Below are 12330 nucleotides of genomic sequence, written 5' to 3'. Positions count from 1 at the left end.
GTGCAGCAGGACCCCAACTGCCGTGGTGGGAAGAGTTGGGAACGTCAGGAAGTGGCTCCTGGATGCCTCTGGGTGGGGATGTGGGGATGGATGGATGGATTGGATGGGTGTGTGGATGATGTTCTGCTCTCCCCGCAGCCAGAGGTGCTGGCTCCCAGTGCTGCTGCTCTGGGTCACACCAGCATTCCTCACTGAGTTCCTCATTCCATGCCCAGCCCAGGCTCCTGTCCCATTCCAACAAGGATCTGCTCAGCACAGCACCACCTCAATGGCACCATAGGGGACACCCCCACCCTTGCACCCCCAAGGCCACGCTTTTTCCTTGGCTCTGTCCCTTTATTGTCCCCTCAGGGCCGCCTCACGGTGCTCTCGATGAACGACTCCAGCATGAAGATGGTCTCGTCCACCTGCGTCTCGCTGGCGTCCAGCCTGGGGACATGGGGAGACACATGGAGGATGCAGAGGGACACGCGGGGGACACAGGGACCTCCCCATCCCGCCCCTCACTTGTTGACGTTGCGCTTGAGCGTGTCGAGCTGGTGGCGCTCGGGGCCCGTGATCATCTCCTCGATGTCCTGCAGCTGTGTGTCCCCCGCGCCTGTGGCCTGCAGCGAGGCCAGGATGGCCTCCACCCGCTGCGACTTCTCCAGCAGCCGCCTGCAGGGGACACGGGACACGGTGGCATTGGGGGCCCTGCACCCGGACACAGGGACAGGGACGCGGTGGCTTTGGGGACTCACTTGTTCTCCCTGCTCTCGTACTGGCGGCGCTCCATGAGGTTGGCCACGCTCTGGGAAAGGGGAATGGGAACGGATGAGCCTCTGGTCTGATGAGGGGTGACAAGGTGGTTGCACCCAGCCATGGGGTCTCCAGGATGAGGGACACAGGTGGGCAAACAGGCACCTTTGCTCATGGGGTGGTGGTGGAGACACATATAGTGGTGGAGGAGAACCACACATACTGTGGTGATAGAAGAGAACCCCCGTGCATGGTGGTGGTGGTGAAGCACATGTTGGCGTCCATACCTTGTAGCAGCGGTGCAGCAGCATGCGCGCTGCAGCCGGCACATTCACGGTGTACAGGTAGAAGGTGCGGGAGGGAGCATGGTCAGGAGTTTTGGGAATCTCCTACCAAGAGAAGGGGGAAGTGCTCTATGGGGCTTGTGTCCATCACAACCCAATGGCTGCACTGTGAGGAGCCTGTATCATGGTGGTGGTGCTGGAGCCAGTGATGTCCCGCTCCCGCGTGGGGCCACCTTGGAGCTCCATTGGCCTCCATCCTCTCCACCCTCACCTGCAGGGCCACCAGGTTCTCCGAGAGCATTCTGTAGAGCATGTCCTTGGCTTCCTTGGCTGGGATCATGGCAAAATCCTCCACTTGCTTCTGCTCCAGGTGCTTTTTGCGCAGGAGCAACCGGAAGATCCGGGCACAGCGGGAGCCGAACCTGAGCCAAGAGGGGAACACTTCAGGAGGCAGGAGAAAGGGTCAAGAACGAGCCCATGAAGGCCCCAAGTGGCCACCTCACCTCTCCTCCACAATGGACTCCAAGGTGGCCGTGGCCAGGGATGCCAGGGCCTTGTGGAGATCAGTGCAAGGTGAAGGTCAAGGGATAATGGCAGCTCTTAGGAATGTTTCACGTGCTGGGAATGGGGAGGGGGTCAGGCTCTTGCTTCCCAAAGGATACTGACAGTGAACATGCCCCCGCCGCTGTCCCTCGCCTTCCCCACGAACTCCAGCTGCAAGGGAAGAGGGAGAAGCTGGAGAGGGACCTTCATCCAGGACAAGGGGGGAACGGGATCAACCTCAAACAGGGAAGGTTTAGGTGGGATACCAGGAGAAAGTTCTTCCCTGTGAGGGTGGTGGGACACTGGAATGGGCTGAATGGAGAAGCTGTGGCTGCCCCACCCCTGGCAGTATTCAAGGCCAGGTTGGAGCAACCTGCTCCAGTCCCCGCCCATGGCTTTAGATGAGCATTAAGGTCAATTCCAACCCAAACCATTCCATGAAATCCAATGGGAAAGTGGTTTTCCCTCAGCCCCAGATGCCCCCAAAACATGGGGCAGGCTCATAACCCCCCCAGAGCTCCGGCACTAGGACAGGAACCACGAGCACATGTTTCCTCACCGGGTCATCTGCCAACAGAGTGAGATACTGGTCCAAAACCTGCTTCCCAATGTTGTATCCAGCGGGGAGAGACCTGAATATCTACAAGGAGAACATAAAGAGGGGTAAAATGGAGCTCTTCCAAGGCTCCAGGTGCTTTCCTGCTGGACCCCAAACCGGAAGCAGGAACTGACCTCGTTGGAAGAGAGCGGCTGCGTGTAGGGTGCATTGGAGGACGTGGTCACCTCGCTCATCCTCAGCATCGTCCGCACAATCTCGCTGCTGGTCTGGATTTGGGAACAGAAGAAAACAGTGGGAGAACTTCAGTTCTGAGCAATTCCTGCAGCATGAACCCACCACGGAATGGGCTGGGTTGGAAAGGACTTGGAGGTCATTCCAGTTACAACCATCATGAGCCTGCTTGGAGGTGGAGCAGGGTTAGAACATCCCCACTACGACCACAAGTAGGAGGAGAGGAAGGGCAGGAGGATCCAAGGGATTCCATAGACCTGATCCATGCGGTTGGCTATGGCGCTGACAATGGCCTGGTCCCGGAAGTGCTGGTGGAAGCGGTCAATGTTGACTTGCCAGTAGATGCCGTCGTCAGGAGGAGGCTGGGAACAGGGAAAAAGGGATGGAATGGGGGGGGAAGGAGGGAATGCTTTATGCCCTGTAGATGACATTGCTCCATGTCCTGGGTACCTCAGTGCTTTCTCCATCCTGCTTCTGCTTCTTAGCCTGGCGCTCCCCATCCTCCTCCTCACACGAGCGTCTCCGCTTCCCTTTCCCTGTCAGAGAAGCTGGAGTTGGCTCTTCCCAATCCATCCCTGTGGGATCAGGGCAGCAGAACATGACCGAGGGGTGTCTCACCTACGAGGTTGAGCCTGGGCACCACGTACATGTCCTTCTCGTTGAGCACCAAGGTGGGCGCAGGAGGAGGTGGCACCGTGGGGGTGTCGAGGCCCTCAGGGACCAGGGGACACCTCTGCACAAAGTGGGTGTCTGCCAGGCGCACGAAGGTGTTGGCCACCTCACTGTAATCCATGGTTTTCCCATCTGATCCACAGGGAGAGGGATGGTGGCTTCAGGGTGGTGCCTGTGGCTCCGAAGGGTGAGGGGATGCTGGGGGTCAGGAATGCTCTGAGGGTGGTTTGGGACTGGGGGGGGGCAACATTCCCATGGGGTTTATTGAAGATGTCTCTGATCATTGCCAGGGGCTGGATTGGATGAGGTTTGAGGTTCCTTCCAACCCAAGGCAGTCTAAGATCCTGATTCCAATCAAAAGGGGCTACAAGAAACCTTGGAGAGGGGCTTTGGACAAGGGATTGGAGGGATGGGACAAGGGGGAATGGTATTAACCTGCCAGAGGGGAGATTGGGATGGGATATTGGGATGAAGTTCCTCCTTGAGGGTGGTGGGACACTGGAATGGGTTGAATGGAGGAGCTGGCAGTGTCCAAGGCACCAGTCGAAGGTGTCCCTTCCCCAAGCCCACTTTGGGCAGGTCCTTTTGCACATACCCAGCGCCACCATCCTGCCCCCTGCTCCCTGCGGAGCTTCCCACCTTCCATGGTCTCGGTGAGCCTGTCCGCCACCTTCCTCACAAGGGCGCTCATGCTCATGTGCCCGTTGAGGAGCAGCTCCTCCACCAGGAGCTCGCCCGTGTCCCCATAGAGGCTCTTGGCAGTGTAGATGTAGCGGGGGTAGCGCAGGATGCGCAGCACGCGCTGGCACCGTGCCTCATACTCCACCAGGCCCCGCTTCTGCACCTGGTAACCCACCAGGTTGTGCTGGATGAGCACGCAGAGCGCCTTCTTCACCTGCAAGGAGGCTCCGTGGCACCATAGGCTCCCAGCTCCCTGGGGCACCACCACATCCCCACACACCAGTCCCCAGCCGGGGCCACCCAGAGCGTGTCCATGGGGCTTTGGGATGGAGCCTCCAGCACCCCTTGGGCAGCCTGGGCCAGGGCTCTGCCACCCTCAGCACCGAGTTCTTCCTCATGGTGAGGTGGCGCTTGGTGGCTGCTAGTTCATGGCCACTGCTCCATGATGTGCTGGCACTGGGCACAAAGGAACAAGGGATGGGACGAGAGGAACGGCCTCAAGCTGCACTGGGGCAGGGGGGGTAGGTTGCTGGGGCACAGGGATGGGGCATTGGGCAGGGATGGAGCAGGGATGGGGCATAGAGGAGGGATGGGGCAGGGATGGGGCATTGGGCAGGGATGGAGCAAGGATGGGGCACAGAGCAGGGATGGGGCAGGGATGGGGCATAGAGGAGGGATGGGGCAGGGATGGGGCAGGGATGGGGCATTGGGCAGGGATGGGGCAGGGAGGGGGCACTGGGCTGGGATGGGGCACTGGGCAGGGATGGGGCATTGGGCAGGGATGGGGCAGGGAGGGGGCATTGGGCAGGGATGGGGCACTGGGCAGGGATGGGGCAGGGAGGGGGCACCGGCCATAGGGCAGGGGCTGTCTCCCACCGCACCTGGTCCAGCAGCAGCCCGGTGTCGGCCGCAATGAGGCGCAGCGGCTGCGGCCCGCTCCGAATGAGGAACGTGCCGATTGTCTCCACGATGTCCCCGAAGTACTCCCGCAGCAGCAGGGAGCAGAGCTTCAGCTCCGCCTGGGTCATCCCCGCGGCGCCTCAAACGCCCTCGGTGGCGCTGGGAGCAGGGCGAATGCCGGGAATGTGGCCCCGCATCCCCCCGCCACACCGGGCCCGCCCTCACTCACCCGGCTCCGGCCGCCATGGCAACCGCCACTTCCGGCTCCCCGCCTGCCACTTCCGGCGCCGCTCTATCCCGCGCCCTCCCCTTGCTCCGCTCCGGACTCTCTGCCCTGGAGCAGACGAGGCGACCGGAAGTGAGTGGCTAGCGCGGGGGGGGTGGTCTCGTGCCGGCGCCGCCGCTCTCTCCCTGCGGAGCGCCGCCTCGCTGGCCCGGCGGAGGACTGACGGCGGGAGCGAGAAGATGGCGGAGGCCTCAGCGGCCGCCGTGCCCCAGCACCGCTTCTTCTGCCACAGCTGCAAGGGCGAGGTCAGCCCCAAGCTACCGGTAAGCGCCGGGCTCGGCCCGGGGGGCAGCGCGGCCTCGGCCCCGCAGTGCTCCCGCGTGCGGCCGGGCCCGGGCCTAAGCGGCTCCCCCTGAGCGCCCCCCCCTCCCGTGTCCCGGTATCCCGGGGTATCCCGCTCCATGTTGTCCCTGAACCCCAAACCCCCCCGCTCCCCAGCCAGCAGAGACCCCCTCACTCCCCTCCTGACATACTCCTGTATGTAGGGTGCGATCCCTCTGGGATTGCTGCGGGGAGCAGGCAGGGGGCTCGGTAACACCCCCCCCCACCCCCCTCCAGGGTGACCCCAGCCTCTTCCCTTCTCCTTCCCCTCCTCCTGTCCGCCCTCCCCCTCCTCGGGACCCACCTAGGATTCCCTAGGGATGGGCTCTTGGTGGCTCTCGTGCAGATGGCCCCGGTCTGGGCTGTGACCCCCCCTCTGTGGGCTCCTTCGTGCCCCAGCCATGGAATCGCTGCTCTTTGGGCTCCTGCTGGGCCCAGCCGGGTTTGGTGGGGGTGCAGTGGGTGCCCCCAAGGCCCTGCTGCTGCTGCGGGGGCTTGGATCTCCAGAGAGGGGGCAGAGACAGTGCCTGGGGCGTCTTGATGGGCTTTGGTGCCTCTTTGTTGGGGCTTGATGGGGCTTAATGGGGCTTAATGGGCTTTGGTGGCTCTTTGTTGGGCTTTGATGGGGCTTGATGGGGCTTAATGGGCTTTGGTGGCCCTTTGTTGGGGTTTGGTGGGTCTTAATGGGCTTTGGTGGCTCTTTGTTGGGGTTTGGTGGGGCTTGATGGGTCTCTGTAGGGCTTTGATGGGGTTTTATGGGTATGTCATGCGTCTTGATGGGGTTTACTGGGTTCTGTTGGAGTTTGATGGGGATCTCCTGGGTCTCTGTTGGGTCTTGGTGGGGTTTGATGGGGCTCTGGTGGGGTTGATGGGGCTCTGGTGGGGTTGATGGGGCCCTGGTGGGGTTGATGGGGCTCTGGTGGGGTTTGATGGGGCTCTGGTGGGGTTGATGGGGCTCTGGTGGGGTTGATGGGGCCCTGGTGGGGTTGATGGGGCTCTGGTGGGGTTGATGGGGTTTGATGGGGCTCTGGTGGGGTTTGATGGGGTTCTGGTGGGGTTTGACGGGGCTCTGATGGGGTTTGACAGGGCTCTGGTGGGGTTTGACGGGGTTCTGATGGGGTTTGACGGGGCTCTGATGGGGTTTGATGGGGCTCTGGTGGGGTTGATGGGGTTTGATGGGGCTCTGGTGGGGTTTGACGGGGCTCTGATGGGGTTTGATGGGTCTTCATGCAGTAGAGCCCCCAGATCCCACCCAAAGCTGCAGGATGGATCCCAAGGGCTGGAAGCTCACTGGGGCCTTTGGGGTTTGGTTCCACATGAGGAGACTTTTCCCAGAAACTTTATTCCTGGTTTGAGGAACCAGGAGGAACGTCAGGATCCCTGTCCTCCGGCTGCTTTTGGGCTTTCCAGGCACAGGGAGGCAGCAGGAAGCCACGGTGGCTTTTTGGTGTGGAAGTTTAGGAGCTGAATTCCCAGCCTTGGTGGCTAATCCCAGCTTCCTCTGTCCTGGCAGGAATACACATGCCCACGGTGCGAGTCTGGCTTCATCGAGGAGGTCACTGAGGATTCCAGGTAGTTCCAGCCCTGGTTTCTCCTCTCCAAAGCTATGGAAAAGGGGCAGAAGACAGGGAATGCCAAAGTAAAGGGAATGGTTTGGGGTGGGTTTGGACTTCTTGCTGTGGAGACTGAAGGCACTATGGTGGAACATTCATGTGAGAAGGGATGGAGGGATGGGATGAGGAGGAGCAGCTTCCAAGAGGAAGAGGAAAGAGTTAGAGGGAATACTGGGAAGCTAAGGGCAGTGGGACCCTGGGATGGGTTGAATGGAGTTGCCATCCCTGGCAGGATCCAAGGCCAGGTTGGAGCAGCCTGCTCTAACAGAAGGTGTCCCATGGCTTTAGATGAGCTTTGAGGTCCCTTGCAAGCCAATCCAGGATTCCATGATTCTCAAACGGGGGTTGCTCCCGAGCTCCATCTGTTTCAGCCTGGAATGGGATGTGGCTTTGGAAGTGTCACCTCCTTTCCTTCTCCTCTTTCTCCTCCAGCTTTCTCGATGGCAGCGGCATCGATGACAGCCCGGCCACACAATTTGCAGAGGTGAGCGCTGTTCTCCTGCTCCTCCTTTCCACCCCGTCCTGGGATATGTTGGGATATGTGAAAGTGTTCCTCCTGCTTGCTGCCACTCTGAGTTGTACCATCTACAGCATCCCAACCAGCTCCATGTGTTGTGGCATAGAGCAGGAGCTGCGAGGGGTGGAAGCCTCTTTTCCTACCCCATTCCCAAGCCCCCAGAGAGGGTCTGCTCCAGGTTAAGAGGAGAACAGCCCTTGGGTTAGCATCAAATTCCCACCCTCAGTCCATGGCTTCTCCTTTGCTGTCCCTTGGGTTAGCATCGAATTCCCACCCTCAGTCCAAGGCTGCTCCTTTGCTATCCCTTCTGCACTCGTGCTCCTATGTTTCTTGTTCAATGCTCCTTGGTTGCTCGTTCTGATGCTACCATAAACCCACTTTAGAAATCCCCTGCTTGTATCCATGGGAGCTGGATCCAAGGGAATGATGGAAGGAATAACCCCCTAGTGGGTTTTAGGCCTGCCTAAGGCACAGAGAGCCCTGGGTGGCTCCAAGGATGGGTGCTGTTGCACGGAAGAGCTGCCGTGTTGGGCTTCCTGGGGGTGGCTCAGCTGATGAGCTCGGCTATAATTAAGCACTTTAGCCAAGCTTTTTTCCCTTGGGAGCCATGGAAACCATGGGAATGTGCTGAAGTGCTGCTGGCGAGTTGGACTTTCCAACCTCCGCCTTGGCAGCGCAGTTCCGTGGGATGTGCTTCATGTGGCTTCCCCCTTCTCTTCCCTCCTCCAGCTTTGGGACCACTTGGACCACACGATGTTCTTCCCGGACTTCCGACCCTTCCTGAGCAGCAGCTCCCTGGAGCAGGACAACAGGGACACTGAGAGGGGCCACCAAGCCCATGCTGACCTCTGGGGCCCCAGCCGCCCCCCCCGGCTGCCCATGACACGGAGGTACCGGGCCCGGGGCAGCTCCCGCCCCGACAGGTCTCCTGCTATCGAGGGGTGAGTGCCTCAGGAAGCACTTCCCTGTCCCATCAGTGGAAAAAGGTGGGATTTGGAGGAGGAAATGTTGGATTTGGGCAGAGAAAACGGGGTCCTGGCTCCTGTGGGTGACCAGAGGTTTGCCCATCACATGCTCTGCCTTCATTCCCCTCAGCTGGAATCAGAGCTGTGCATAGGGAAAGGGGGGTTTTGCCTGTTCTAGAGCTACTGGGAATGCTGGGTTGAGCTCTCATCCCTCCTGTCCTTGTGCTCGTCCTGCCTTGGGCTTGTGTTGTGCAGGATTTGGGGGGGGTTCTGCTGGGCTGTTGCTGCCCTGGGGTTGATGCTCACCTTGTTCCTTGTCTGCTCTTGCCGTCGCTCCCTCTCCAGCATAATCCAGCAGATCTTTGCAGGCTTCTTTGCAAACTCAGCACTTCCTGGCTCCCAACACCCTTTCTCCTGGTGAGTAGCACATGTGGCTTTGCTCATACCAGTCCAGACCAGTCCAAACCAGTTGCCTGGTGCTGGGGAGCTCTGCTTTCCCAGTGGGGAGGGTTGTGCGCAGCCCAGAGGTTCTTTGGGATAGGGAAAGGGCTCCTTTGACCCTCTGCTCCCATCCGCAGGAGCGGGATGCTGCATTCCAACCCCGGGGACTATGCCTGGGGACAGAGTGGCCTTGATGCCATCGTCACCCAGGTAAGACCCTCCTTGTGTGCTGGGCTTTGAGCTGGGTCCTTTTGCTGGTGGGGGGGTGGCTGCTTGTGTCCTGCCTCTCCAGGGGCCTCAGACCTTGTTCCTCTGGAGATACAGGATCTCAGCCCAAGAGCTGGTTCCTGCTGTGGTTCATAGAGGGATGAGCCCTGTCCTGCTTCCTGGAAGCTTTGGCTGCCTCCTTTGAGGATTCATAGCATCAGCATGGGATGGGTTGGGTTGGAAGAGAGCTTCAAGTTCATCTAAAGCCATGGAACACCTTCCACTTGCTGCATTGGGGGTGTTCAGCCTCCATCCCTGGCATCCCAGATGGATGCTTCACCAGGAGCTAATTTGGCTGCTGGTGTCATGCTGAATCCATCTGGTGCCCTTCCCAAGGAGCCCCTGGCTCTCGCACCCTCCCTGCTTCCCAAAAGGAGGCTGCATCCCACATGGCTGCTGGGAGCTGGCGCCTTCCTCCCACCCTACAGCCCAGCACAGGCTCCACAGCTTCCCATGGGATCTGGAGCAGCAGCTCTGGCCATCCCAGGCTTTCATGTGGCTTCCAAAGCTCAATGAGGCTTCTCTGCACCTTCCCTGACCATGCTTGAAGCTGTTGTTGGGTGAATTTGGGTCAGAGCATGAAATTCCTGTCATGGAGCTGTAACACTGGGAAAAGAGCTCAGCCCAAGTGCAGACCCGCAGGAGCCTGGGCCACAAGTGGTCCAGGCCAGGTTGGATGGAGCTTGGAGCAACGTGGCCCAGTGGGTGGTGGCCCTGGTTGGACCTGGAGGAGCTTTAAGGTCCTTTCGACCCATTCCATGATGAGCAGAAGGGACCGATGCTCCTGTTGATGTGTTGATTCCAAGGCAGATCCCTCCTCCTCATCCTGTTTCCCTCTCCACAGCTCCTGGGGCAGCTGGAGAACACTGGTCCCCCTCCTGCTGACAAGGAGAAGATCTCCTCCCTCCCCACAGTGACAGTAACTCAGGAACAAGTCGGTAGGTGCCACCCCCCCCCATGTCACTTGTCCCCTCAGGCTTTATGGTGACCCTGGCATTCCCTGGCTGATGGAGGCCTGGATCACCACCTGGATGTGCATTGGGAGCATTGGGAAGTGCTGCTGGGCACCTCTGAAGTGCAGCTCCCACCACCACCAGCAACCTCCATCATTCCATAGTCTTCGTGGCACCTCTTTGGGGTGACACCCCCCCCCCCCCCCAGTGGCTTCCAGATGTTCTCTTTGGTCCCAGTCTCCTGGTTCTGGTCCCAGTCTCCAGGTCCTGGTCCCAGAACAGGGCTTTGCTTTCTCCTCTTTCACCTTGGCTCTGACCATGTTCCTGCTCTGGAATCATGTGAAACTCCCGCCTTCCTGTGGCTTTCTGCAGACATTCCTGGCTTTGCAGTGAGCTCATCCCAGGGATTCTTTTCTCCCTGTGTTTGTCCTTTTTCCTCTGAGCTGCTCCATTGCTTCAGCTCGACTGCTCCAAAGGGACCAAGTGATGGGAAAACCAGTTTCCACAACAGCTCCTTGTGTTTTGACTGGTGTTTTGAATACACCGAAGTCTCTTCCTGGCCAGGAAACGTCCATGTTGGAATGCTCAGTGTCTTCTGTTGGAACTGCTGGAGCTGGGATGCCTGTGGTGTGGCATCACAGGGAGCTGGGATTTGCCACCTCTCAGTGCACAAGGATGGGTGATGGAAGCATCCCCCTTGCGAACCTAAAGATTCAGCTCGAATCACCTTAGTTTAACTGATCCTTTTTCTGTGTTGTCTTCAATCCCAGGCTCTGGAATGCTGCTGGTCCCGGTTTGGCTGGTGAGTCAAAGCTCCTCATGTCTCTTGCAGATACAGGCCTGGAGTGCCCAGTGTGCAAAGAGGACTACGCGGTGGCCGAGCAGGTCCGGCAGCTGCCCTGCAACCACTTCTTCCACAGCAACTGCATCGTGCCCTGGTTAGAGCTGGTAAGAGCCTCTGTCCCAGCTCCAGGCCCTTTGGGAATCCTGGAATTCTGGAATGGGTTGGCTTGGAAGGGCCACCTTCCATTAGAGCAGGTTGTGCCAAGCCCCATCCACCCTGGCCTTGAACACTACCAGGGATGGGATGTCCAAACCTTCTCCTTTCAACCCATTCCAGTGTGCCACCACTCTTCTTCCCAATATCCCATCTAGCTCTTCCCTCCTCCTGTTGGAAACCATTCCTTCTCATCCCACCCCTCCATTCATTCTTATCTCAATGTTCTGGGTATTATCCCCCTGGGAAAGCAACCATTTGAGCATCATTCCCTCGATCCTGGAATCAACCAGATTGGAAAAGACCTTTAAGCTCCTCAAGTCCATTCCCCACCACTAACCCATGGCACTGAGGGCTTTGCCTATGCGGTTTGGGAACACTTCCAATGACTCCACCATTCCCTGGGCAGCTGGTTCCAATGCCTGAGCATCCTTTAGGTGGATAAACTCTTCCCAGTATCCAAACTAAATCCTTCCTGGTGCAGCCTGAAGCCGCTTCCTCTTGTCCCTCATCCCTCCCCTTTCTCTTGCAGCACGACACATGTCCTGTGTGCAGGAAGAGCCTCAAGGGGGAGGATTCCAGCCGGCACCCGCCGGAGGCCTCTCCCAGCCAAGTGCAGGAGCGATGGACTTTCTGATGCTCCCGAGCTTCCCGGGGGGCTCTGCCTGGAGCATCCCCCCCCAGTGTACATCGTATTCCAATTCCAACCTCCAAGTCCAACCCAGAGTAGCAGGAACCATAGAGCAGGGAGGGACTCACTGCACCGAGTGCTGGCTTTCTCTCCCGAATCCTTCTCCCAGTGTCTCCATTGGAATCGCCTCTCTAGTCCGAAATTCCTTTCTTTTGGAGTGATTTGCCTTGAGTTTTATACTTTGGGAGCCCTTTACCCCATCCCAAGGGGGGGGCAGCCCCCTCCTGGCACAGAGCTTGGGGTGGGAAAGGGGATTTGGGGCTTCTCCCCTCTGCCCCCCCGCAGCAGGAGGGGGTTGGAAGTGAATCCAGGAGAATTTGGCTGGGGATTCCTTTGGCACTGGAGCAACGGTGGCTGTCACACACCATTGGAGGTGTCTCAGGTGAGGCCAAGGGGACGGGAGCGTGGTTGGGCCCCGGCTCTGAGCAGGATTTAGTGGCTGGTGGTGGAGATTGGGGGGGAGGGGGGTTTGGCTCCTCTGGGTCTGTCCAAGCCTCCCCCTGCCCAGCACCATTCCGGGTTGTACCCTATGGACCACATTAAAGGCAACCTTTAGGAACCCACTTGACCTGTGCAGCTTCTTCACCCCCAAATCCTGGTGTGGACCCACCCTGACCCTCCCTTTGGTCCATCCCCTCTTTGTTGTGGACATTCATCCTGTTGGGCTTCCC

At 59.1% G+C, this 12330-nt stretch overlaps 2 protein-coding genes across 4 annotated transcripts; one reads left to right on the top strand and one right to left on the bottom strand.

Annotated features, from left to right (window-relative positions):
- Positions 1-302: 302 nt before the first annotated feature.
- POLR3C (RNA polymerase III subunit C) lies at positions 303-4779 on the bottom strand. Its single transcript, XM_061442709.1, has 14 exons — positions 4590-4779; positions 3667-3922; positions 2974-3159; positions 2806-2891; positions 2613-2717; positions 2298-2390; positions 2125-2205; positions 1685-1736; positions 1526-1586; positions 1294-1444; positions 1026-1127; positions 741-790; positions 508-657; positions 303-429 (listed from the first exon to the last, which is right to left on the bottom strand). The coding sequence occupies exons 1-14, from the start codon at positions 4734-4736 to the stop codon at positions 348-350; spliced, it is 1602 nt and encodes a 533-aa protein (XP_061298693.1). The 5' UTR covers positions 4737-4779; the 3' UTR covers positions 303-347.
- A 248-nt stretch (positions 4780-5027) lies between these two features.
- On the top strand, positions 5028-12222 carry RNF115 (ring finger protein 115). Of its 3 annotated transcripts, none has more exons than XM_061442706.1 (9): positions 5028-5157; positions 6729-6787; positions 7261-7312; positions 8075-8286; positions 8656-8727; positions 8889-8961; positions 9863-9956; positions 10804-10919; positions 11501-12222. In XM_061442706.1, exons 1-9 carry the CDS (start codon positions 5074-5076, stop codon positions 11603-11605), a joined length of 867 nt encoding a protein of 288 aa, XP_061298690.1. In that variant the 5' UTR covers positions 5028-5073; the 3' UTR covers positions 11606-12222. The 3 variants fall into 3 exon arrangements, with proteins under 3 accessions (XP_061298690.1, XP_061298692.1, XP_061298691.1); XM_061442708.1 differs by having other exon boundaries at positions 10742-10919; XM_061442707.1 differs by having other exon boundaries at positions 5035-5139.
- The last annotated feature ends 108 nt before the right edge of the window (positions 12223-12330 follow it).

This window comes from Pezoporus flaviventris, unplaced genomic scaffold, assembly GCF_033815535.1.
Source record: "Pezoporus flaviventris isolate CSIRO_AGI_PZ_B2104156 unplaced genomic scaffold, CSIRO_AGI_Pfla_v1 ptg000244l, whole genome shotgun sequence".
In the NCBI taxonomy this organism is placed as follows: domain Eukaryota; kingdom Metazoa; phylum Chordata; class Aves; order Psittaciformes; family Psittacidae; genus Pezoporus; species Pezoporus flaviventris.
This window is presented reverse-complemented; position numbering and strand designations above follow the sequence as displayed.